This window comes from Dromiciops gliroides, chromosome 2, assembly GCF_019393635.1.
Source record: "Dromiciops gliroides isolate mDroGli1 chromosome 2, mDroGli1.pri, whole genome shotgun sequence".
In the NCBI taxonomy this organism is placed as follows: Eukaryota; Metazoa; Chordata; class Mammalia; order Microbiotheria; family Microbiotheriidae; genus Dromiciops; species Dromiciops gliroides.
Genome location: NC_057862.1, coordinates 401,779,232 through 401,805,636, shown reverse-complemented (window position 1 = coordinate 401,805,636; position 26,405 = coordinate 401,779,232). Strand labels below are relative to the sequence as shown.

Below are 26,405 nucleotides of genomic sequence, written 5' to 3'. Positions count from 1 at the left end.
AATTATTGTATTTCTGAGAAGAGCTAAGTCCTTGCTATTTCTGTGTACAATGTTCTCCTAGTTCTGCTCACTTCATTCAGTATCAGTTCATGTAAGTCTTTCCAGATTTTTCTGAAATCTGTCTACTTATCGTTTCTTATAGCACAATAGTATTCCATCACATTCATATGCCACAACTTAGTACTGCTTTTCTTGTTTAAAAGTTTTGTTAAAAGGTAGAATACCCATTTTTCCTTCCCTGTGGTGGCTTATTCTGACCTTTGTACTCAATGATCACATAGTAGGATGTTTATAACCTAGTTTAGTGTGTATATGGAAGTAGTGTTATCTAGGCTGAAATCCTCAAAGATGTACGCCTGAGAAAGGAGTTGGGCTGGTTATGTAGGTATCAGTGATTCATAGCTCCTTATTCTTCCTTGATATTCAAATAATGGCAGAAGATCTAGAGGAAGGGCCCTCTAGCACATCATATGACTGACCTGTGGAGGATTTATGGGCAAGAACCACTAAAGATAAGAAAACATGGCTGGATTACAGTTGTTGAAAGAGATACCCACATTGATGAGGTCACAGGTCTATCGAAGATGTATATAAATGGGGCAGCTAGGTGGCACAGTGGAGAAAGCACCAGCCCTTGATTCAGGAGGATTAGGAGTTCAAATCTAGCCTCAGACACTTGACACTTACTAGCTGTATGACCCTGGGCAAGTCACTTAACCCTCATTGCCCCGCCCCCCCCCCCAAAAAAAAGATGTATATAGACATAGTTTCTTCAAGAATTGATGATTTTTGGTCTTGTGGGTTCCCCCATCACTAATACATATTGCTTTAGTAGATAGTATTTGTACATTGCTGCGTCTAAAAAATTAATCACCTTGTGCAGACTTTCTGGAGAATTTCGAACTTTGCCAGGCTGGTCCCCAAATACCAGCAGTGTTTTTCTGGGCCTTTCCTCAAAACCTTTCCAGAATGGTAAGGTCCACTGACCTTGCTGCCCTTCAGGCATAGCCTTCAAGAACTTGAGGTTTCTTCTGTGCCATAATTGAGGAATCATTTTAAGTGGATTAAAGCAGAGGGTAGGATCTGTCCTGCTCGTATATGAGTTGTGATATACAACACAAGCAAAGCATTTTTTGTCTTGGGCTGGGAAACAGTATTTTGTATCTCTGCGCCCTTGCTCATGTCATTCCTTCCTTTCTCCTCTTATGAGTCCTCCTCCTCTGTAAAGGATTTCCCAATCCTGTCCCTTCCACAAGGCTTAGTTCAAGTGATCACACCCTGCTTGATGCTTTTTTCCCCCTGATGACTCTAGCCCTCCCCGATATGCTGACCGTGTGGCAAGTATCTGACCTGGCGTTCATTTTCCCTTTTTTCAAACAGGCCCTGAAGTGATCGATGATGATGAGCTGAGTCCAGAAGGGAGAAACCCTGCTGTTTGGCATGTGGGTCTGAAGATAGCCTGGGACATAGAGACACCTGGTTTGGCAGTACCGCTCAATCAAGGAGACTGCTATCTTATGCTAGGTAATCCTGGAAAGAGTGAAAAGACATTGATTTCCCAAGACCTCAAGAGAAGACATTTGTGGGCTATTTATTTTTCCCCATGTATTTTATGAAGAATGGAAACATGATATGGTGCTAGATAGATGTGAAATCAGGAAAGACTTGGGTTCAAATTCTTCCTAAAACTACTTACTACTTGTATGAACCTAAGGATTTGTTTAACCTCTATGGGTCTTAGTTTCCTCATCTGTAAGTAGGGTGTAATAATTACACCTGCCTCATAGGGTTATTGTGAAGATCCAGTAATATGATGCAATAAGGAGCTTTGTGAATCTCAAAATGCCATTTAAATGTCAGCTATTCCTGTTATCAGAACTCACCTTTTTATAGTGTATGTTTATAAAGCACTCTCCTTTTAACATCTCTGTGGGGTATATAGTGCAAGTATTATTATCTCAATTTTGCTGATGCAACAGAGGCTCAGCAAGGTTCACAGCTGGTAGGTGGCATGTAACTATGTCCCCAAATCTAGTATTCTTCTTTGGAAGAGGAGCTCAGGTGTGCTCTTGAGTTTAATGGAGCTGCTAGATCAGAACCCCTCACCCCCACTCTTTTGGGGCTCTTACCCACCTCCTAACCCCCCAATGTCTTTTGGAGAGCAAAATTGAGGAAAGCTCTAGTACTGCTTTACAGAAGCCCCCAAGGTGCTTTGCACTTGGGGATACCTCATCAGAATTGCTTAATGCTGGTCTCTATCAAACACAGGCTAACCTGCCCTGAAACTCTTGGAGTATTTCCCTGCCAAGGCAGGTTTCTAGTTATGAAAAGTTTGTTCCTGGATTTGACTTTAGTTTCCTTCTCTTGTGGCCTCAGGAAGCAGCTGTCCTGACAGCACAGGTCCTTTCTTTGTTTGGTTTTTAATTCTTAATGAAAAGATGTTTCATAAGTAGTTTTTCTAACAGAGGCCTAAAAGTTTACAAAGCTTTACTCCTGCTGTGTGTGTGTGTGTGTGTGTGTGTGTGTGCGCGCGCGCACACATGCGTGCGCTGTAGTCTTCATAATGCCTTTTTCCATTCTTAGGCCCAGTGTATAATGAGTAGGCTGATAACATTTTTCTTTGACCACAAAGGTTCTCTGTGCATAATTTTTTCATTGTCTCCATTTCTTTGGGGACTCTCTAGCCCCTGGCTTCCTAGGGAATCTGTTCATGTATTTGCTTTGAGGTTAGGAAGCAGCATGTTTTATGATAGCAAATACCTGGAAACAGATTATGTGCTTATAAGGGAAGGACTGAACAGATTGTGGCACATGAATATAATGGAATGTCATTGTCCCATAAGGAATTATAAGTGGGAGAGATGAGGCTAGACGGCACTTATTTTGAAAAAGATCTGGGATTTTTAGTGGACTGCAAGTTCAAAGCATTGGTATGGCAGCTAAGAAAAACAATTTTCAGCTGTATTAAGAGAAGCTAAGAGTCCACAAACAAGGAATCAGGGGTCTTCCTGTACTCTGTTCTGCTCCAACCACATCTTGAGTACTGTGAGCCAGATTTCAGGAAGATCATTGATAAGCTGGAGAATGTTGAGAGGAGGGTAGCCAGGATGAGGAAGGGCCTGGAGTTCATTCCACAAGAGGATTAGCTGGAGGAACTGAGTAGGGGGATATGATAGTTCCCTTCTCACGTTTGAAGAGCTGCCACCTGGAAGAGGGATTCTATTTTTTCTGTTTGGCCCCAGAGGGCAGAACGGGGAAGGAAGATGAAAAGTGGCAAATTTAGGCTTGATCGAAAGAAAAACTTCCTGGGACTTGATTTGTGTGTGTGCCCCTGTGGCCTACTGGTTAGGAAAAGGAATGTGGGGCTGTTGCCAAGTGTTCACAGACAGCTGAGTTCAGACACTGACAGGAAAGAGTGATGGGTTCTGCTGCATGAAATACTGGGCTGTCATCTTTGGGGAGTGTGATCAAGCATCTCGATCCAAGGGAGAGTCAGTGGACCTGTATGTTTGTCCTCAGAGCAGAGCCAAAGGGAGTCGGGGGTGTAGTTAGGATAATCACACCATGTGTTATTAGAAAGGTTTGCTTTCTGAATGCAGTCCATAAGAGATTGGAAGGAACTCCTCAGAAGTGCTCTTAGAGCTGCCCAGCACCATATCCCCCTTAGAGGCCTCAGCAGAGGGCCTGCCTGCCCATGCTTGCTTTCTAGCCTGTTGCATAGACAGTAATGATGAACTTGTTTTCATTTTATTTTTTTATTTTTTTGGTGAGGCGATTGGGGTTAAGTGACTTGCCCAGGGTCACACAGCTAGTGTTAAGTGTCTGTAACAATGAACTTTTTAGCTGCCAAGACCTAGTTGTTGTTGGAAGAAGGGAAGAGTTATAGGGGAAAAGACCCTCCAGGAACAGCTACCAAGGGCTCCCATTGGGAACACTCGGAAGCAGTGAAGACTTCCCCTGGCAGAAGAGACAGGTGAGAACAGTTTGTTCCAATGTCACTGTGAAGTGCTTGGAGCTTGGTCAGAAATCAAAAACTCCAAGATCATTTACTGCATCCTGAGCCATTGCTGATTGTCCTGCCTTTTGTCCTGCCCCTGGACTTTGATGATTCTGCAAGGGAGAACTAGGTTGACAACTGTGCAACTCTGCTTCACTTACATCCAATTCACATATACAAGTCAAGACATCACCTGTGGTATCATTGGTCCTCTTTGAAATGAAGGACAAACAACTACCATCCGTAGGAGAGGTTTTTGCTAGAAGGTCTCCACTGCTCTCCACTCTCCACTGGGGGTTATTATTCTTGAGGAAAAAGGGGGTCAGCCCCATACCCTTTCTTGTCCTCTATTTGAGGAGAGTGAATAATAGTTTCTTTCCAAGGACTGTCCTTGGATATTAGGCTTGTTCCAGTTCCAGATATTACAGTAACCCAGCCAGGGGTGTGGTTGAGGGAGAACAGCACATCACCTTTCTATATGGTACTTGAATGTTTGCAAAGGACTTTGCTCACAACAATGGTGTTAGTAGGTAATTTGACATTTTCCCCATTTTACAGATGAGACTAGATGCAGTTTTTAACTTGCCGCCTGATTGGTCACACAGTGTCTGAGGCAGAATATGAACCCATCTGTCTCCTGATTCTCAGTCCATTGTTCTTTCTACTGTTTTGTAATTCCTCAAGGCAACAAGATCATAGATGTAGACCTGGAAAAGATCCCAGGGGCTTTGGGGTACAGCTCCCTCATTTTACAGAAGAAGAAGAAGAAACCAAGTCCTAGAGTTGGTTTGACTTTCCCAAGGTAAAAAAGATGGTAAATGTTGAAGGCAAGATTTGAACTCAGGTCCTCTGGCTGCAGAGGCAATACTGTTTCTACTACACCATGCTTACAGTAACATACTTATAACAGTTATTAGGCTTCTACTGTTCTTCCAGATTGTAAACAGGTTTGTTGTTGTCCTTCACAAAAAGAGATGAAGTCCCTAACAGGGCCCTCATCCTAGACTTTTCAACACTTGCCTTCAGACTTTGGGGATGCATCTTGTCATAGTGAACCACAAGAGGCACAAAACCCTTTAACTAAATTCATTAGTTAAGTGATTCTTGTTAAGAGGTTCTATTTACATACAAAAGGCATTCCTCTCCTGTCCCTTTCAAAAAGTGTCTGGGTACTAATGTGACTTTTTCTCACTGCTTTTAAAAAACAAATAGCCTAAGTAGCCCCATGGAGGGACCTGAGCTTTGCCTGCTGATAACTGAAATCTGAACTTCATAGCACTTATGAAAAGGAAACAGTTTAGCTCAATTTATAATAATATATTGGTCTGCAGAGGAAGTGCAGACTGAACCCTGCTGTCTCAAGTACATACTCCAGGGGTGTCTGATGGGGAACGTGTCGGGTGCCTGTAATAAATCCACAGCCCATGGAAGTGAGTGAAGGCCCCGCTGGCTGTGCCTGAGGACACGCTTAACTGGGGTTGTCACGGTTTTACTTTTAAATTGGAATCTTTGCCCTCATCTCAGAGTTAGACATGACCAGATTTGCAAGCAGATTTACAATTTTCACTAATTTTCCGACCATGACTTCAAAACACACTTAGTGGGGGAAAAATACACTCTGGTCTTTCTCAAAGAAGGATGATTTACTTTGCCCCAGATGTTTTCCATTGACTGAATGCTGCTTGGGAGTTAGGGACTTAAAGCAGCTTGGAGACAAGCTGTGGGTTTGTTTTTGGTGGGGTAGATTCAAAAGTTCAAGAAGCACCAAGACATTATCTTTATTAATTAGGAGTTAGTCATACAGGTGGGGTGTTGAGGGGAGCAAAGGTAAGGGTTGAAGCCTATTTAGATACTAGTATTTCTGGCCAACCCAATTTATTGTATCTTCCTCCTTATTAAACTGTTTCTCTATATCTTTGTTTCCTGTAATCATCTTGAATATCATTTTAGTATGACCATACTTCCAGCAATCTCTGCTCTCTTTACCTGTCAAGCAAGAATTCTCATAGTATATACAAGTGGTGTCTTTGTTTCTGAATTTGTGGTCAAGAGGTCTGGATTTTCGTCCTAAGGACTTGTATATCCTTGGGTGAATCAGTGAACTTTTGGACTTCAATTTCTTTGCATGTAAAATCAAGGGGTTAGAGTAGGAGATCTAATTTCCCTTGATTTTCACTTGGGCTGTGTTAAATTGGGTGACAGCACAGGTGATTAAGGAATTCTGAGTTCTACCTCTACTTTACTCAGTGAATTTTGACGAGTCTTACTATATCTATTCTCCTTAGACATCCAGGTGACTATCAGGGAAGGGAAATCTCACCACTTTTATCTGTGGGGTTAAATAAGTCTGTATCTGTAAGTAGCTGAAATAGTACTTGTAGTGACCCCTGACAACCATAATAATAATAATATGTGTGTGTGTATGTATATATATTGCTTAACCATAATCATATTATACCTAGATAGAACTCCGAGAGTAGTTTTTGTAGATTGTGTTAACCTTCCTTAGGAAAGGGAGGGCTTGGAGGAGCAGGGCCTGGAGCAACCTGAAAATTAGATGCAAAATAACATAGAGATTAGCACCAGTTCTACTTTTTTTGAGTCATTAACTTGGGGCACTTTATGTAATAGCCCCATGAATGGGAAGGAGGAATGGTTTTATGGACTTCAAAGGTTCTAACCAGGGTCCTTCTGGGACTAACCTCTGAAACTGTGGTATCTTTGTCAACCCGCCAGGTGGCACTCACTCAGTCTCACCTCCATATAGAAATACTATTTAAAGCAAAAGGCTTTTGTTGTTTCTGTCTCTGACCCCATCCCCCACTCTCAACTGGCCAACTGAGGTTAAATGTACATGTAATTTATGACTTAATCATAAATTCAAAATAATTAGACTTTACTACATCTCAGGGGTCTTGAAATGTCGGTGCTGTGTTCTGCTTTCTGCTGGGGCCCAGGGAGGATAGAGAGACAGTAATAAATGATAACTTCAGGCTGCAGTTGGTAAGCTTGAGGAATTGCCATTTAAGTGGAAAGTGCTTGAACAGCCAAATGAGCACCTGTCATGTTTCTTTTCACTTTGAAAAGTAGAAAGGTGACAGCACAGTTTCAGCTGCTTGTCCAATATGAATCTAGGCCTTTCCTACCTTCTCAGTTATTGCCATGTTTATTGCTTAATGTTCAGTTCTCGCAGTCCATGGGATGTTCCTCGCCTCCCGAAATTTCCATTCTAAAATATACGAAGAAGTGCAGACCTAGGCAGAAATGCATATAAACATAAACATGTTTTGTCTCGGTCTCCATTTCTTTTTGCACCCAGTTGAAATTAGGGGTGTGGGTGTAATTGGATGAGTTCTGAGTAGAGGAGCAGTGAATCTGCTCCGGGGCACTTTTCCATGAGATTATTTGCCCTATCTACCCTGAGACAGTCTTTTTACTCTTTTCCTGTGCCTTTTCAGTTATTAATTGTGTCAAAAGAGTGGAATTTGTGGATTACTCCCCTAGGAGTAAACCCTCAGCTCCTTGTGAGATTTAATTTGACTAACAAACACTAATGGCATTTTTGAATAGGAGAATTAGTGCATTTCTAAGTATTCTTTGAGTTCTTTGAGTATACAGACCTTAAAACAAGTTTCCAGTCCTTGAGCTAAGGTGTGTTAGGGAGAAGGGAAGAGACATTTTGCTTTGTAGCTTATATCACCGATTTAGAACAGGAATAGACTTTAGAAGTCACCTTGCCCATTCTTATTATACCATTGTGGTGATTATCTTTCTGATTCTTCATGATGCTGGGACCAGTATTATCATGTCCATCTTATGGATGAGGAAACAGAGGATCGGATTCATTTCAGTGCAGCATAAGTGTATTTTAAGTGCCTACTCTGTGCTAGGAACAGAGGCTACCAAACCAAAAAGGAAACAGTCTTTGTTCCCAAAGAGCTCACGTTCTCCTTGGAGGACTCTGGGAGGGCAGTGTATCAAGAATAAAACCTGGATTGTAATAACAAACATGCATTTTGTCCCACAGTCCAGAGCTAAGCCCTAGCTCTTTCAGTGGCCACATCCCAGGTGAGATCATGCAATTTGTCAAGGAATGAATATGTTATTATAAAGTTGTAAGATCTTAGTGCTATTCTTAGCTGCATCTAACTAGGATCTTTCTGCATAGAGAGGCTTTTGGAAAATCCCTTGACCAGGGATTAGCCTCTTTGAAAAATAAAGTTACATTATCTTTATATGTTCATCTGTTTCTTAATTCAGTACTTCAAGGAAATGTAGATTTGCTTTTCACAGAGATCTCAATCCCTCTTTGTCTAAGTCGATACCCTTTGTGAGTTGCTCTGGCTGAAAATTTATATCCCTTCGTGTTCTTAATGAGGCTGTTCCTTGAATGACAGAGCCCATCCCTGGTTTGATAGTGAACCTGGTAGAGCTTGAGCTTTTTTGGTATAAGCTTAGATATAATAAATAACAGTAATAACAACAAATAAAATAATATCCAATATATCTAGATAAACCATAAAATAAATAACGCAGGCTTACTTCCATACCACGATGAGATATTATTGGGAAAGAATTTTAGTAGAGGGTTGTCATCATTACTTATCCTTAATCTAAAAGCATGGACACTGGCAATGATGCTCTGATGCTTGGTGCTGGGTTGGATTTCCACTTTGCATCCTCTGTTATCTGTTAGGATGAAGGTGTGACAGTGAAGGAAGTCAGTTTATTTTCCATGACCCATGTTGCAACTTTGAGCTCTTGCATGTTCCAGGGATGATTTTGACTTTTCGAATGTAATTAAGTCAGATTAAGCCTTTGTTAGCAGATTTCAGGGCTATATAGTAAACTTAGCAACATTGTTCCCAGGAGAATTTGTTTTCCATCAAATTATTCTTATAGTCAATTTTTAGCCCAGTCAACATTTCCATCTTATTTTATAGACCTGAATGGTAGTTTGATCAGACTATCATGGTGGATTCCCCAGTACTTGTTGCATTTGGTCTAAGTTCAGACCACCCCTTCCTGATTACCTGTTCTCCCTACTCGATGCTTCTAATTGGACCAGCTCTTTAAGTCTTTTCTGGTCTCAGAGAAGAATCAGCAGTACTCTTCCTAGGTCTCTGGTGGAAAACTTGGGGAAATAGGAAGAGAGGGATGGAGGTAAGCAAATTTTACAAAGGAACAGAAATCAGGAGCTCTTACTGGCTTCTTCTTTTGTACTCTTTCATTTCATCTGGAAAATTTTGCTTCCCAGGGGACACTAGGGTAGGTTGATAAACCTCCTCAAAGGAAGAAGTAGAAAAATACTTTATTTTCTCTACTTCTCAGCCTACTTTTCACAGGCTCTCCTTGTCTACGTGAATGTAGTACCACCCCTTTTCCACATCTTCCCAGTCCCTCCTTCTCTCAAACCTCTTTGGAAAATGGTTAAAAGTGTTACAAATTGGAAAAGTGGAGAGGTTTGGGGGAAAAAGAGGAGGAAAGCAGGGAAAGAAAGGGGAGGAGGTTTGAGAAACAAAGTCCAGGTTAAACCAGCTCTGTCTGAAGTGGGATTAAATTTCCCATGTACATTTAAAGTTGTGAAAATGAATTATTAACCTCAAGAATTCAGTTCCCTCAACACCCCAGCAGGATAGCCTAGCATTCCAGCAAAGGATAAAAAACAAGTTTAAACTTTGCAGCTGGGAGTCCCCCTCTTCTCTCTTTTAGCCTATCCAAAGAGGTTACACTCCTGTGGAAAATTGTATCTGTGGTGAGATTTATGGAGTAAGACAACATCTATCCTGAAAAAGGAAAGAACTTTCATATTTGCTTCCTTTGAGGAATGACCTACTTAATGATCCCTGTATGTCCTAAAAACTAGTTTGTCTTCTCAAACACAGCATTTACCCTTAATAAACAAATACCTGGCTGGATATGGCCAATTATCATAGAACTGAAACATAGAATATCAGTGCAAGAAGACATTTTAGAGATCATTATGCCTGACTTTTCCTTATCTACTATTTCATAATAGTAAACTGAGGTGAAATGACTTGGCCAGTGTCAGCATAGTCGGTGAGTATCATACCTTAGAATCAAACCCAGACCAGCTGATGCTGGATTCAGCATTTTAAAAACTACATCATGTTACTATCACTTTCCCTTTGGCGAAAATTGATAAAGGGATGTAGGCCAGCTTCTTGCAAGGCCACTGTATTCTATTGTTGGGTATGTGCTTCTGGGTGACCCTGTTTTAGACCTCTTTTGTAGCAATATGAATATCTCTTTATTCAGAGGCAAAAGGACCCTGTATATTGTCCTTTTGGCTGTTATATACAGAAATTTTCTCTCATTAGGAATTTCTGCAGTCCTCAGAAGATTTGATGCAAATATCAACATTGAAGAGGTGTCAGGGATGAAAACGTTAGTGACTAGAAAGTCCTGTAATGGGATATAGAGGGTGTTTGCCATTGATGTACATTTATGGTCAATTAAAAGGCCCTCAGTTTAAGGGATGTGATCTGGCAGACATGGGGAGTTGGGGTTGAGGAACATGTGCAATAAAGAGTTCAGTAGTAGTGAGCGCCAGGACAAGTTTTGCCTCTCTTGTTGGAGTACCTCATGTGTAAAAAAGAGGTTCATGCTAGGATAAAGGGCTAGACACTGGTGTTCAGAACTTGTTTCCCACACTGATGGGGCACTGATGTCACACTCAACTGTCAAGTAGCCAAAGATGGAGCTTTTTTCTTCCTCCATTTTGTTGAGTAAGTTTTCTAGACTGTCTGGATTTATTAACTGTAGTCAACAAAAGGCAGTTGGTTGTGTTTTTCAATGTCATTGGCATTCTTTTCTGCAAACAATCCATGCCTTATTTACAAGTGGCACTTTCATGTTCCTTCAATAATAATAATAAAAAAAGTAATCTTTTAAGACTGGAACTGTCATTTCATATATTCTTTGAGACTCCATGAAGTCTCATATACTCCACGCATCTTCAGCCACTTTTATACAGCAAGAGTTTTAGACAAATTACAAACTCTCAAATTAAAATTGCTATGTTCTTTCTGAAAGTCATAAAGGATTAGAGACAGTTGGAAGCAGTTTCAAGAGAGTTCCTCAATTAGAGGGTTGCCAAGAGTTTAAATGAAGGTGCAAACCTGAAAGTAATGCTTCTAATACTCTTTTTGCCACATGGACCGAATCAGATTAGTTGCTACTGAAAGGAACAAAAGCACTTAACAAATCTGTTCATTAGGATGATTTCCCCTTAATGATGTCTGTGGTTCTTAGCATTAATAACACAGAAGTTACTGGGATTCCATTGGGATTTGCAAGACTGATCTTGACTCTTTCTGACTCAAGTATCACTGTCTGCAGTGACTGTTTCTTCATTTCTTTATGATCCTGGCTAGAACCCATAAAAATCTTCATTACCCAACCTGGAGCCAGGTTTCAAGCAAACCTGTGACATGAATGTTTCCTTTTTCTTTCCAATCCCTCACACCTCCCAAACAGGAAAGCTTCTCCTTCCTCTGAACCCACCTCCACCTCCCAATAACCAAGGTCAGCTAGTAATATTTAGGTGGTTAATATACTGAATTTCTGGGAAAAGGACAAATGGGCCTAGTTCTGGCCTTTCAACCTCCATTTTTGGACAGGATCTATATATATCTATATATCTATATACCTATATAGATATATAGATATATATGATTTGAACTCTCCTGAAATGATTTGCTTTGGTCTTTTGAACTGAATTATGCATTTCCAGAAAATGATCCATTTTATGTCATGTCCAGACTCCAAAATACAGTATATGTAAGCTATATGGAATTGTTCTTGCTGGGAATGTGGTTGTTAAACTATTTTTAAAGACTGAGTGAGGGGGCAGCTAGGTGGCACAGTGGATAAAGTACCAGCACTGGATTCCAGAGGACCTGATTTCAAATCCAGCCTTAAACACTTGACACTTACTAGCTGTGTGATACTGGGCAAATCACTTAACTCTCATTACCCTGTTCTCCCCCCCCCCCCAAAAAAAAGACTGAGTGAGAGGCAGCTTGGCATAGTACATTGAAAGCTGGCCCTCAGAATCAGGAAGGCCCAGGTTCAAATCCTACCTTTGATGTATACTAGTTCTATGGCTCTGAACAAGTAATTTAATATCTCAGTGCCTTGGGCCACTTTCTAAGATGTTAAGCTGCTAATAGATGCTGACCTGTATTGCTTGAGGGAGTTACCCATATCAAAGAAAACAATGGCCCAGTCCAAAGCCAGGGAAGATTGGATAGAGTAATATTAAATCATGGGCATTTTCAAAGAATTTTAGATTTTTTGTTTTTTTAATACAATAAAGATTCCATCCTTTTCCTTGGTTCTACCTACACTAAATTTATACTTTTTCAGATATAAGTAGCCTTTAAAGAAGAGAGGAGAACAGGACTGATGTTGAAATGGTAGAACTGGGCAGTGTAGCATTCAAAAATTTAACAAAAAGGTAAACTGAGGCAATTTTCCATGCAAGATAACATTTATTAATGGGGGTAATGCTGCCTGTCAATAAATGGGTCAGGGGCTTGCTTCCATTTATGCCAAAGACCTTGAGTAAAAGGATAGTTCCTCTTTTATAGGTTTTGGGGAATAAAGAACAAAGAAAAGGTAGATGACATCATTGAGTTTGAGGGCAGCATGATTGGTTACAAAGCTGAGATGCAGGGAAAAATACGATTGTTTGGAAATTTGGTAACTCTAGCAATGACCCACTCTTCTCCTGAGACTAAGAAGTGCCCTTTATTTTAGTCCAGGTAGAAGATAATGGCCCAGACTTTCAGAGAGCAAACCAGACATCCTTCAAGGGTAGCTAGGTGATGGTGTAAAGATCTTAGTCCTGATTCCCTTAAGTTCACATGCATCCCCAAGGTTGTCTAAATCCCTTGAGGCAAGAATAGATCAGTGATTAGCAGGAGAGTTGGATTTCCAAACTTTACCCATTACAGGCCAGCTGAATTCTGAACTAAATTCAGAGACAAAGAACCATGACTTAAGCAGTATCAGGACAAAAGTAATTAATTGTAAATAGGATCATCAAGAAAATGATACACAGGGCAGTTAGGTGGCGCAGTGGATAGAGCACCGGCCCTGGAGTCAGGAGTACCTGAGTTCAAATCCGGCCTCAGACACTTAACACTTACTACTAGCTGTGTGACCCTGGGCAAGTCACTTAACCCCAATTGCCTCACTAAAAAAAAAAAAAATGATACACAATTCAGTCTTCTCAGCAGCATTAACTTATCAAAGGAAAATCTAGGAGCTGGTTTGTTGCGGGCTACATTTCCTCAATTTCATGTTGCTACATATTTTGTAGTCATTTTTATTGGACATGGAAAGTGTGTGAAATGTTTCCATTAGATTGTGAGCTTCTTGAGGGCAGGGCCAGCCTTTTGCCTCTTTGTTCATCCCTTGCGCTTAGCACACAGTGCCTGGCATATAGTAGATGCTTAATAAATGTTTATTGATTTTGGCCTCTCGATGGAGAGGAGCCATTGCGGGGGAAGTGTTGTGGATTATACAGAAAAGTAGTCTATGGTGCAGGTAAAGGAAATAATAATTGCTGGATATGAAGCACCACGTTCTCATCTTTCTGATTAGGGATTTTACATCTAAAGGAACATCCTCTGACACGGTATCTTTTCTGAGTTGACTGAGTAATTGAACTCTTGCTGCTGTACATCTTCCTTCTATATTAATATTATGCTCTCAGTTCTTACACCATACAGTCCTAGGTTCGAATAATGTTCATCTAAAACTTGGTAACTTACTGTATTGACCCATCCATTGCCTAAAAACTGATGGGAAGGGGCAGCTAGGTAGTGCAGTGGATAGAGCACCAGCCCTGGAGTCAGGAGGACCTGAGTTCAAATCTGGCCTCAGACACTTGACACAACTAGCTGTGTGACCCTGGGCAAGTCACTTAACCCCAATTGCCTCACCCCCAAAAAAAACTAATGGGAAAAGAATGCTTTGCGTTGGGGAAGAAGAAACAAGAATACCTTTGGCAGAGGTGAAAGCTATTCAGCTTTCAGTGATATAGAAAGTCACAAACTGTTCCAGAAACTGAAACCATGGTTATATTCTGAAAAAGAATCCAATGGGAAGAAAAAAAATTAAGAACATTTGTGGGAAGCTTCTTTAAAGAATTAAATGGTCAACTTCAAAAATAATTGTTGTTCTGCTTAAGGACTGAACTTCCTATGTGCTTTCAGTCTCTGGTTGGTAGTATGTATACTGTATTATTACTGTAGTAATAAATTGCTTATTGTTGGCAGGTATTATGTAATAATGTAAAGTTCATTTCTTTACTTCTGGATTAAGTTGTTTTTTGCTTTAAAATTTTTTTTTTGAATTTTGTAATCTCCCCTTAGATGATCTTAATACAACCCATCAACACTGTGTCCTGGCTGGTTTGCAACCTCGATTCAGTTCTACCCACAGAGTGGCAGAGGTAAGTAGAAAAGAAAATCTGCTGTGAATTTGGATGCAACAAGAAATAGTTGAATGATCATTTAAAACACTACTATCAACAACCATCAACTCCCATCCTCAACCTGGTTTCTGGGATAGATTGAAAAATCCCTGTAATAGTATTTGAAAGGAGAGTAGATTTTGTCTCACCTGACTTCAGGCATGATTCACCTGTTGTTTTAGTTCTGTAGCTGCTGGAGAAAATGCAGAACTACACTATCCTACCTTGGATAGCTGTGGTCTGATACCTTAGGGCCAGATTACTGTAATGGGCTGGGGGACCTGAGCAGAAGTGGCTGTTTAGGAGGTTCTTTGTTGGGAAGGATGTCATTTCATAGTTAGTTCAACAAGGTCAAGGGCAGAAGGTGGCTGACCAGAAGAGAATGGAGGTGTGCTTGTGGACTTGTGCTCCTGCATGTTTTAGCTCTGTCTGGGTTGGGGATGTTGGCAAATTTGCATTTTCTTCAACTTTTCAGTCAGGCCTCTGGGCATGTAAATGTTAATTTAAAGAGGCAGTTGCTGTGTTGACAAGGAATTTCTGAATTTTCCTTAGCTATACTCATATCCCAGGCCTCATAGCTCAATTCTTTCACCTTTAGAGTAGCCAGGGACCTTGGGACATAGAACATAAGCTGAAGATCAGCAGACCAGCCTGGTTCTAGAGGGAGTTGGAGTGCCAAAGGCCACCAAAAGTGAATACTTCGGTATCACTTGTCAGTGTGGGAATAGAAGAGATGAAGTAGATCATTGTTTCAGTAAATCTATGATGCTGTTAAGATGGGTACACTCTCCCTAGTATACAACTTAATCTGTCTACTCCTCTTTCTGTACATTTCTTGTTGCTCACCTCCATAGAGGATCTACTTGTTACAATATGCTAGTCTTCTTTGTGAGTTGTTTTTTTAAAATTTCCATTTCTCTTTTGGATAAGCTTTATTGATGCTTTTGTCTTTACATCAGTTATTTCCCACTTCACCCCCTCAAAACTGAACCCTCCAAAATGACATAAAAATCTGATACAGAGACTGTTTATGATAACATATATGATATACTGTCCTAGTATTACCCCACTGATCTGTCATGAGGTAGGAAGTGTATCTCATTATTTCTTTTCTAGCACCATCTTCTCATTTTTTCATTACTTGGAGTCAAACTTCCTTGTTGTGATCTTTTTTCATTTGCATTGTTGTAGTCATTACATATATTTTCTTGGTTCTGCTTCAAGCTGCATCAGTTCATACAAATCTTTCTAGAATAGATGGACCATTTAATAGCTCCAACAATTATTTAGGGTATGCTTAATAAAGATCATTTTCATTTAGGATTTCTTATAGTCTTGAGTTTACATGACTAGCTAGTTGGGCTTGGCTAATGGCAGGTGGAATTCTAAGAATGCTATATCTGGCCTCATCTTCACTTTAATCCCAGACTTTAGCCAGCAGTGGAGGAACAGGATAGAGAAGTGTCTTTCTAGTTCTCAGGAATATCCTTGGTCTTGGATCTGATTGTCCTGGCCCCGGCTCATTAATGACTACAGCATTTAATTGCCCTTTAATAAGTCAAGGGGAATCTGGTTTTGGCCTGTAAGATTGTGACAGTTTTTAGGGATAATGTGCTCAATAGAGTAAAGGAATGCTTTACAAATTACCCCCTGATAATTTGATTAGCATAGCACTATTTTTTTAAAAAAATGATTTAAGTAATATCATCATTTTACTTTAATTATATTGGCATGGCTCAACCTTGAAGTGATTGTCCTTTTTTTTTTTTTGAAGTGATTGTCCTTTGATGATGTAAGGGAGTATTTCTTTAGTTTTATAGAATATTTATATGACTTGGATATGTCTTGGTAGATTGGTTCCCAGATATTTTATGCATTTTATAATTATTTTAATGAGCTTTCCATTTCTATTACATCATCCAGTATTTTCTTACTGTCATAAAAATACTAAGGATTTTTGTAGTTTTTTTATATTCTACTACTTTACCAAAGTTATTAGTTTTTTTTCAATTTGCTAATTCCATGAGGCATTCTAAGTAAACCATTATTTCCACTCCATATAAACTTTTATTGTGCCACTGTCAGTCATTGTTTTTTTATCTCTTATTGCTATTGCTAGAATTTGTAGAACAAAATTAAATAATAACATGGAAAAGAGAGGTATCTTAACTTTATCCTTGCTTTTGTTGGAAAAGCTTGTGCTATTTTCTCATTGAAAACAGTGCTTATGTATTTTGTTGTAGCTAATAAATGGAAGCAAAAGGGATACTTATCATTTGGGGATTATTAAAAAATTGTGGTACATGAATGTAATAGAATAACGGTGCTAAAAGAAATAAAAAACATGAAGAACTCAAAGAAACATAGAAAGACTTACATGATCACGTGGCTGAAATAATCAGGGCCAACCTTCTCCCCCAATCTACACAATAACTAAAATAATATGAACCTAAAGAATAACTATAAAACAATAAAAAATTAATGTCGCACTGCATATATTTTTAGGCTTTTTAAATGTATCAATCAGTTTTGCTGAATGTTTTTTTCTCTTTAAAAATATGTGTTCTTTGTATTGGAAGAGGACAGAAGGGGTACTGGAAAAATTTGGGACAGTTTACAAATATCAGTAAAATTATTTAAAAAAGAAAATAATACTAGCTTTCAGTTTTAGATACTTTTTCATATTAAAGTAGTCCTTCATTGATTATGATATATAGGGTGTGATTTTTCTTGCATAATTGAGTATTATACTTTGTCAAAGTCTATATGTTTTAATATACAATAATCTGTTTGGGGTATATTGGAGGTTTTAATATGATTAATTATATTTTTCCTAATGTTGAACCACCTATGGTATAAATTCAAGTTGATTTTCATGAATAATTTTTCAGGTGCATTGCATATTTTCTAACATTTTATTTTTAAAATTTGAATGAAGATTCATTAGTGAAATTGCTCCATAGTCATTTTTCTTCATATGTACATGTACACACACATATGTGTATATACATGTATATGTGTATGATATTTGAAGAATGTTTACTTTCTCCATTTTTAATAATTTGTACAGCATTGTATTAATTGTTCTTTTCCATTTGATAGTGTTCTTCTATAAATCATCTAGATAATTTTTCTGTCTGTAGTTCCTTTATGGCTTGTTCAATTTAAATGTCTGAGATCGATTAAGATCCCTGGGATTTTACGTTCAGTTTATTTTTTATATTTTTGTTGGTTATCATCCATTTTTTTTTTTAGTGAGGCAATTGGGGTTAAGTGACTTGCCCAGGGTCACACAGCTAGTAAGTGTTAAGTGTCTAAGGCCTGATTTGAACTCAGGTACTCCTGACTCCAGGGCCAGTGCTCTATCCACTGTGCCACCTAGCTGCCCCTAGCATCCATTTTTTAAAAAATTATTTTGCCACCATATAATTGTGTCTATTAGGTTCTAAAAACTTTTTTGCTCTATATTTCTTGTGATTTTATTTTCATTAGAGAGCTTTTGTATCTCCTTTTCCATTTGGCTTTTCAAGCTGTTGACTTTTTTCTCAAGACTTTCCTGCATTGCTCTCATTTCCCTTTCCATTTTTTCCTCCACCTCTCTAAATCTTCCTTCTCTCTCTCCTACTTTCTCTTCAAAGTCCTTTTTGAGTGCTTCCATGGCCTGAGACCAATTCATATTTTTCTTGGAAACTTTGATTGTACGGGCCCTGAGGTTGCTATCATTTTCTGAGGGTATACCTCAATCTTCCTTGTTGCTAAATATAGTTCTGAACTTTCTTTGCTTGCTCATCTTGACATCTTTTATTTGACTTTTAACGCCCTCTTACAGTGGGGCCCTACTTCTAAGCTATACTGTCCCAAGCTTCAGAGGGTCCCAGGTGTTAAGGTTTGAGGGAGGGAAAGTTTTTCTCTTGCCTGGCCTGTTCTCTGGTCTGAAGATAACCTCAAACCAACTTGCTAATTAACCAGCCAGCAGAACTTTGTGTGCTGCGGTGGTTCTTAGCTTCCAAGGAGCCTGTGCCCCTCCCCTACCTGGGCCTTCCACCACTCAAGATTTCTTCCTGGTTCCCTGCTGGGGTGGGATAGCTGAATTCCTCCTTTGGTCCTGCAGATACCCCTGTGTTTCCCCCCCAGCCAGCCGTTCAGCCTTCTCACCCTACCATAAGCTTAGTTTCTTTCTTTCTTTCTTTTTTTTTTTTTTTTAGTGAGGCAATTAGGGTTAAGTGACTTGCCCAAGGTCACACAGCTAGTAAGTGTTAAGTGTCTGAGGCCGGATTTGAACTCAGGTACTCCTGACTCCAAGGCCAGTGCTCTATCCACTGCGCCACCTAGCTGCCCCCCATAAGCTTAGTTTCAGAAGACACTGGTGCTGCAGCTGATTTGGAGGCTTGGAGATAAGTTCCTCTGGTGCAGCATGCCTGGGGTCTGTGTTGGTGAGATCGCAGGGTTGGACTCTTCTAGCAGCCCTGCATAGCCCATTCTAATCTGTCTTTGGCTAGAAAATAATCTCAGCCTGTGTTTTTGTGGGTTTTTTTTCTGCTCCATGGGTTGTTTTATTCCTGTTTTGGGGGTAATTGTGCCAGGAGCTCTGTGCATTTAATGTTTTTCCTCCACCGTCTTGGCTCTGCCCCCAGAAGTCCTTTATCATTTCATTGCGTAATCACATCATCTTTTTTAAAAAGAAATTGGTAATGTGGGGGCAGCTAGGTAGTGCAGTGGATAAAGTACCGACTCTGGATTCGGGAGGACTTGTGTTCAAATCTGGCCTCAGACATTTGTCACTTTCTAGCTGTGTGACCTTAGGCATGTCACTTAACCCTCATTGCCTGGCTTTCCCTGCCCCCCCCACCTCCCCCTCCCAAATTGGTATTATTTATTTTCAGAGATACACTTTTTTTCTGAGTATTACCTTAGATGCATCCCAGAAATTTTTGGTCTATTATCTCAATGGTTTTCTTTTTCACATAATTATTAGTTGTTTCTATGATTTGTTCTTCTACCCTATCATTTTTCAGGATATCATTTTCCAGTCTTTTTCTAGGTCTGTGTCTTTTTCTCTCTTCATAGTAAACAGGAATTACTGTTATTAAGTTATGGTCTACAAAAGATTTATTCAGCATTACTGCTTTTAAAAAACACATTTTTTTGTAATTCCTCAGTGCCTGAAATCAATTTATTTTTATAAAGCTCATGTCATGCTGAGAAGTATATACATTCTTTAATAATCCCATTCAGAAGATGCCATATCAGCATTAAATTCTTCAAAATTATGTTTAGTTCTATATTTTCTTTTTTGTTTATCTTTCTGTCAGATTTTCCTGGCTCCAAGAGAAAAACATTAAAGTTCTCACAATTATTGAGATACTAACTATGCCTTTTTGAGCTTCTGTTAACCTTTCCTGTAAGGAATTCAGATTCTATGATATTGGGTGTAAATCTTTTTTTGTTTTTGTGGTGGTTCATTGCCTACGGTATCTTTACCAAGTTTTCTTCTTTGTATTTCTTGACAATTTGAATTTTTTTCTTTGTCTTGATGATATGACTATGCCCCCTGCTTTTTTCATAATAACTTGATCATAATAATTTTGCTTCAGCCACTCATATTCATACTTTTTGTGTCTTCACTGTTTTCAGTATGATTCTTATATACTATAGATTGTCAGATTTTCTTTTCGTATTCTGACGCTTTCATTTTATTGGATTGTTTAATCCATTCACATTTATAGTTATACTTATTAGAACTATGCTTGCCTCTTTTTTCTATTATTTTGTTAAATTAATAATTAATTGTAATAGTTTTAAACCTTTTAAAATGTCAGCACATTTTTTGCAATTTATTTTGCTTGTGTTAACTTGATATGTCTATTCCCTCTCCAATCTCCCTGTCAATTTACCTCTCATATTCCAAGTTCTTTGAATTTACTTAATTTTAAAATTTCTATTAATTTATTTATCTATTTAATTATTTCTCCCCTTTTTTGACTACTTTTCCTACCTAGTTGAGCATGTCGTTCAAAATCTTTCCTCCATTTCTCAACTGCAACCTCTAATTTTATGTAATATTACATAATTGAACCTTTTCCCCAGATATTTTATTTAATTTTGTCATTATTTCTCTTTCCTTCTTTTCTATTTTGAATCTTCTCTGGTTCAGTTTATAACCTTTCTTGTTCTTTCCTATATTTCCTTTGTTTTCCCTATGAAGGTAGAACTTTTGAAATTGAACTTTCTTTTGTTCCATTTCTATGTTATTATATTTGTAGGTGTTACCTCATCCTCCATATTGTCTGCATGTCTTGCTTGCTCTTAGAATTATTAATTTATGAAGGAAGTAATGCTGAATAGAAGCAGGACCATATGGTAGATCCTTAGCATAATTGTATTCTACTCCTATAGCCATCATTATAAGGCCAGTCTTTTATTCCAGCTATACATACCACTAACACCCATTATAAGAATATTCTTTAATAATCACTTTTCCTTTCCCTTCTTTGACTAAGACTCTCTTTCTATTCTTTCCACCTCCACAATGCATTCCATTTATGTTTTTATCCTATACTTTTATAACTCCTTCTCTCCTCCCCAGTTTTGTTGATAAATTGCATTCCTAATTTTTCTCTGTTCACCTGGAGATTTAGTGGGTGTATATTTCCAGTTTTTTCTACATTTTACTTTTCCTGACTCTGTCTTTGGTTTTCCAATGTGTTATCTTTCTTCCCCACTCCCTAAATGAGTCATTAATGTAGGAGGGAGATGTCATGGGGATTTAGATCAAGGAGTATTAATTCAGCTCTTACTTATTCCCTTTTCCTGGTTTTAAAATTTTCTTTTAGATCTTTAGTTCTTTAGAACTTTTTTTGTCCCTTGATGATTCATCTTTTTTCTTTTAGCTCTCAGTGTAGCCTATCTTTCTGGGGGAACAAAGTCTAGAAATACAGAAGTAATTAATTTGTTTTCTCAACTTTAATTATCCTTGTGTTAGTCTTATTTGGAATGTTTGCAAATCAAATAGTCTCATCTTGAGGTGGGGGATAGATAACCACCTGTTTATCTTTTTTATTCAGTATTAAGATCAGATTTTTTAGGATATGTTATTGTTACAGTCTGGATGCTTTTTAAGAAAAATATCCTATTCCATTCTTTCCTCCAGTTTTTTGTGACTGTGCATAAATCCTGGGTTATTCACATTGGTATTGATTCATATTTGAAGATCTTTCTGCTGGATTCTTATGAAATTTGTTATTTAAATGATGAAAGTTAACCACCATATGGAGTTTCAAGGGTGGAATCCCCTTGCACCAACACTGATGTATGGATTTGATCAAAAGGCCTTTGTTATCTTTATTTAAAAGTTTTAGCCATTTAAAAAATATTTGTTGCAATATTTAGGGTTTTTTAAATTGTTGTATTCTAACTGGAGAGATATAGCCCTTAAATTATTTCTTCATATCCTGTCTTAAAGATTTTTTAGGGACAGCTAGGTGGCACAGTGGATAAAGCACCAGACGTAGATTCAGGAGGACCTGAGTTCAAATTCGGCCTCAGACACTTAACACTTACTAGCTGTGTGACCTTGGGCAAGTCACTTAATCCTCATTGCCCCACAAAAGCAAAAACAAACAACAACAACAATAACAAAACCCCCCAATATTAACTTGGGAAAAATTCTAAATAAATAAAATTTTTAAATAATTTAATTAAATTTTAAAAATAATAAAAAAAGAATACAATTTTAAAAATAGAATTCATATGTTTTTTTAATGCTGGTGATTTTTGCTTTTCTTTGACTCCTTTTTTTCTTCTCCATTTCTGTATTTTTAAGTTCCAGATCTATCATTTTTTCTTTTAAAACCTTTATTCTTTGAGGATAATCTTAATTTTGTCTTCTAAATTCTGTAATTTCTTGTTCTTTTAAAATTTTGCTTTAAGATAGTTGATTTCTGACCATAAATTGTGCTTAATTTAGCCTAATAATTTTATTTGTTGTGATTATTGTTGAATTTTTTTCTCTTGTTTACTGATCACTTGGTATTTCATAGAATTCTCATTTTGATCAGGAATTGTGGTTCATTTTCCTTCATGGTATGCATATTTATTGTGTTCTGGCCTCTCTTTGAAATTTTCCTCAAATTCCCTGTCTTTATGAACATTTCTATTCCTTTATCTGCTTGTGAGATAGGTTTTAATCAGCCCTTATCCCTTGGCCTTTTGGTATTTTAGCCCTACCCTTGTACACTCAGGCATTTATATCTTATTTCTATTCTTTTCACCATTTGGTTCCTTTTCCTTCCACAACTATACAGACTATAATGTCCCAATCTCTGCCCAAGTCATCATCAGCCTCCTCAGGTTAAATGTTTTAAATGTAGCAAATGAAATTGTTTGGGGGAATCAATATATTGGATAGCCGCTCTAAGTAATGTCTAGCAAGGATACTCTGGCCCATTCTCCCAGAGCACTGCACTGCAGGCTACATATTTCCCTCTGAGTTCAAGAGTACACTGAGGAGTTTAGGGAATGTCTCTTTTCTGTTGCCTTTGATTTGAACCTTCACTGTTAACCCTTTTTCCTTTTTAAATACTTTACATCTATTAACTTATACAAAGGGATATTTACTTTGAAAAGATAACATAAGCAAAGTTTAGAATTACTTCCCTTTTCTTTCTCCCTACCACTCCCCAACACCTCGAGGACAGAATCTTAGCTCATTTACTACATAGTTACTTTAGTCATGTTTATATCTAAATGTAGCATCCTACTGTATGAGGCTTTGTGTCAGGTACTGCTGGGCTGAGACACCAAGGCTAAACTGACCAGCTGCAAAACCCAGATTCTGAGAAGCTCAAAAGGTCATTCTCCTGACCTTTCAAAATTAACAAGATGGTATCCTCCAGTTCCTTCAACTAGAATGGAAGAGAACAAATTTATTGACCAAGAACTGAGGCCAGTTTCTCTGGGCCATGTTTTTTTTTTTCTTTTTTTTTGGGGGGGGTGTGTGAGGCGATTGGGGTTAAGTGACTTGCCTAGGGTCACACAGCTAGTAATTGTTAAGTGTCTGAGGCCGGATTTGAACTCAGGTCCTCCTGAATCTAGGGCCAGTGCTCTATCCACTGCGCCACCTAGCTGCCCCAAGGGCCATGTTTTTTCAATGCAGAGATGACCATGGTCTTTCCCCATTACAGTATTAGTCCACCCACTGGACATCGTGCAGTGAAGGAGTGTAGATGCACACAGAGCATCTTAAAGGAATAAGGTGAAGCTAGCAAGCCTTTTGGAATGCCTCTACTGTAATCCAAGAGCCTCTTCTTTTCCCCCTAACTGGTTGACCATTTCGGAATGTCTACACCTACCCTAATATCTCTCCAAGGCACTTCATCATGACTCTACTAGAAGCAGATTGCCTAGGCTGTCTATATGGGGAGATGCCTATAGAGACCCTCTAAGTATACACCAAACCCCATGGTTTTTTAATGATGAAAATATATTTTTTTACTCTGTGGGGTATTTCTGTTTTCCTATATTGTGAATTCAGCTTTACTTACTCTGTATGTGGAATATAATTTCCTTTTCTGAGGTTTTTAGGGGGTGAAGTTTGGAGGAAAACAACTCTTCCATCCTCTTGCTGATTATTTGATCTCCTTTTTTCTCTTGGGGTCTGCAGATTAGGCCACCAAGTTTTCAGGCAGTACATTCTTGTACTTTTCATCAGAGGTCATTTTTCTCGTACCCAAACCCCATCATTCCTTAAGGTTTATTTTGCCAAGCCATTGCTTCTTCAGGTTCTGTCTGACTTGCCTCTGAAACTTGCTTCCTATTAGAATTTAACAGGGGCTTGCCGCTTTTCTGTTTGTATCTCTAGGGCTTAGCACAGTTCCTAGAATATAGTAAACACTTAATAAATGATTTTGCTTAAATTCATTCATTGACTCACCATCTACTCCTGTTGCTAATGGTCCAGGAAAATTGTCTGTTTTTCCTTCCTGTTCCTTTCCTGATGAGCTTCTGTTGCAAACTTTAAACTCTTAGCCTCTTTCCACTTCATTTCTTTTTTGCTCCATTTAGGTTTAGATAGATTTGTATGGGTGGAGGTCAATTGATTGCTGATTGCTCCATACCACTTGAAAGTAATTACTCTCAGTAGGTGGGAATCAGTCAATCAGAACTAAGTGAGTCAACAAGACTGTTCCAAATTGGGGGAGGTGAGGAGAAGAATGCCTGGTTATTCCCCTAAAAAGCTTATATGAACTAGGGTGAGATTTCCTGAATCTGGCAATGGAGAGGAAGGAGTGTGGCCATTCAAAGTTGAGTCAGAAAAACCTGGCAGCCCAGGGATAGCCAGTGAAAGGAGAAAGAGAAAGTAGGATTGAGCTGTGGGAAAGGTTGTTGCCCAATAGGAATCACTCTTCAAAGACTGAGGGCAGTTGCAAGAAGGGGGTCTGTTCTTTCTCCTCCTTTCCTTCTTGTGCCTATCTTTTCCCAAACATCGTTCTTCTAGGAACCTGACTTTTCCTCAGTCACAAAGAGCCCAGAAGATAGATATAAGTGGAAATTAAGGCAGAGAACCCAACCTCTGCCTAAATGTGATAAATTTTCCTAACTGGGAGCTGTGAAATATTGTGTGTATACTCCTAACTTTTTGTTCAATCTAAAATTTCCTAAATAGCATAATAAAGAGTCTTGTAGAATTAAAGGAATTAAATAGTGTCATTAGGTGTTAAACAAGCTAATTATTATAATGGTTTTATGGATAGATGAAGCAAGCATTTATTAAAGTATTTACAGTGTGCTAGGCACTGTGGTAAGCATTTCAATGACAAATACAAGTAAGCAAAACAATCTACTCTCAAGGAGTTTACATTCTAATAGGGGAAAGACAACACAGAAAGGAAACACAGAAAGTGGGGAGAAAGTGGTAGCTGGTGAGGAGTAAGTTGAGCCAGGAGAAGAGTGAGCATAGCTGGGGCCTCTGAAATTATGGTTGTTTGCAATAGAAAATCATGAATAAAGACAACAGACCTCAGGGTGGAGATTTCTCTAAGTTTTTCTAGCAATTATGATCTTGTGTTTGATGACTTCAAAGGCTTCAAGGTGTGATTTACAAGACCAGTAATATAAGTAGCAAGCCCTTACTCATTCTGCCTCCTCTTTTCTTTGGATAGTGACTTTGATATTGAAATTCTAGTCATGTTAAATATGAATGATTTGCCTTTTGCCTTCTCTGCCATATTCGTGTTGTGTAGAAAGTTGACTGTCATATGGAAATACTATTCTGTGAATTAAATTTCTTAATAAAAAGGCTGTCAAATTTTTTTAGTTGCTGAAGACCAGATCATGTAGTAGGCCATTATCTGGCTTAGAGTTGTGGGGTAACGGCAGAAATGTGCTTGAGTTTAGACATAAAATACAACTTTACTTTTGGGGTGCTTGCCTCTGTGCTCTGGGAACTGTGGGATTCTAATATTACATGAACATTGGCTCCAAGGTTCTGCTTTCTGCCCTTTATTTTCCCAAATCTCAGTGGTCTCATCTAATATGAAATGGAAATTTATAGGCAAAAAATTCCAGTACCATAAGGGTCAATTTTCAAGGCTATTCCCAGAGATTTAGTTTAAATTATAAATATTAAAATAAAAATATATTTTAGATATTTTCTTTTCCTTTATGTCTGAAATATTTTTCTGTCTTTCCTTTTATCATTAAAGGAGGTCATATTGTTATCAAAACAAATGGATAAATATACAATTGGGTTACATCCTCTTGTACTGGCCATGAGACATTTTTCTCATTTTGGGAAAGAGCCCTTTTGAGGAAATTTTGGTACTTCACACAGAGGGGACAGATAGTTATCTGTCCTATGTTGATACTTTCTTACTATTTATTATTTAGATTTTTAATTTCTTT

At 38.4% G+C, this 26,405-nt stretch overlaps 1 protein-coding gene across 3 annotated transcripts in view; it reads left to right on the top strand.

Moving 5' to 3' along the window:
- Nucleotides 1-26,405, top strand: part of FTO (FTO alpha-ketoglutarate dependent dioxygenase) — a 406,491-nt gene that overhangs the window by 136,740 nt on the left and 243,346 nt on the right. For all 3 annotated transcript variants that reach the window (XM_043988473.1, XM_043988474.1, XM_043988475.1), the window contains 2 exons: nucleotides 1,381-1,524; nucleotides 14,404-14,483. In XM_043988473.1, the coding sequence (XP_043844408.1) occupies nucleotides 1,381-1,524; nucleotides 14,404-14,483 (224 nt within the window). The remainder of the gene's footprint in view (nucleotides 1-1,380; nucleotides 1,525-14,403; nucleotides 14,484-26,405) is intronic.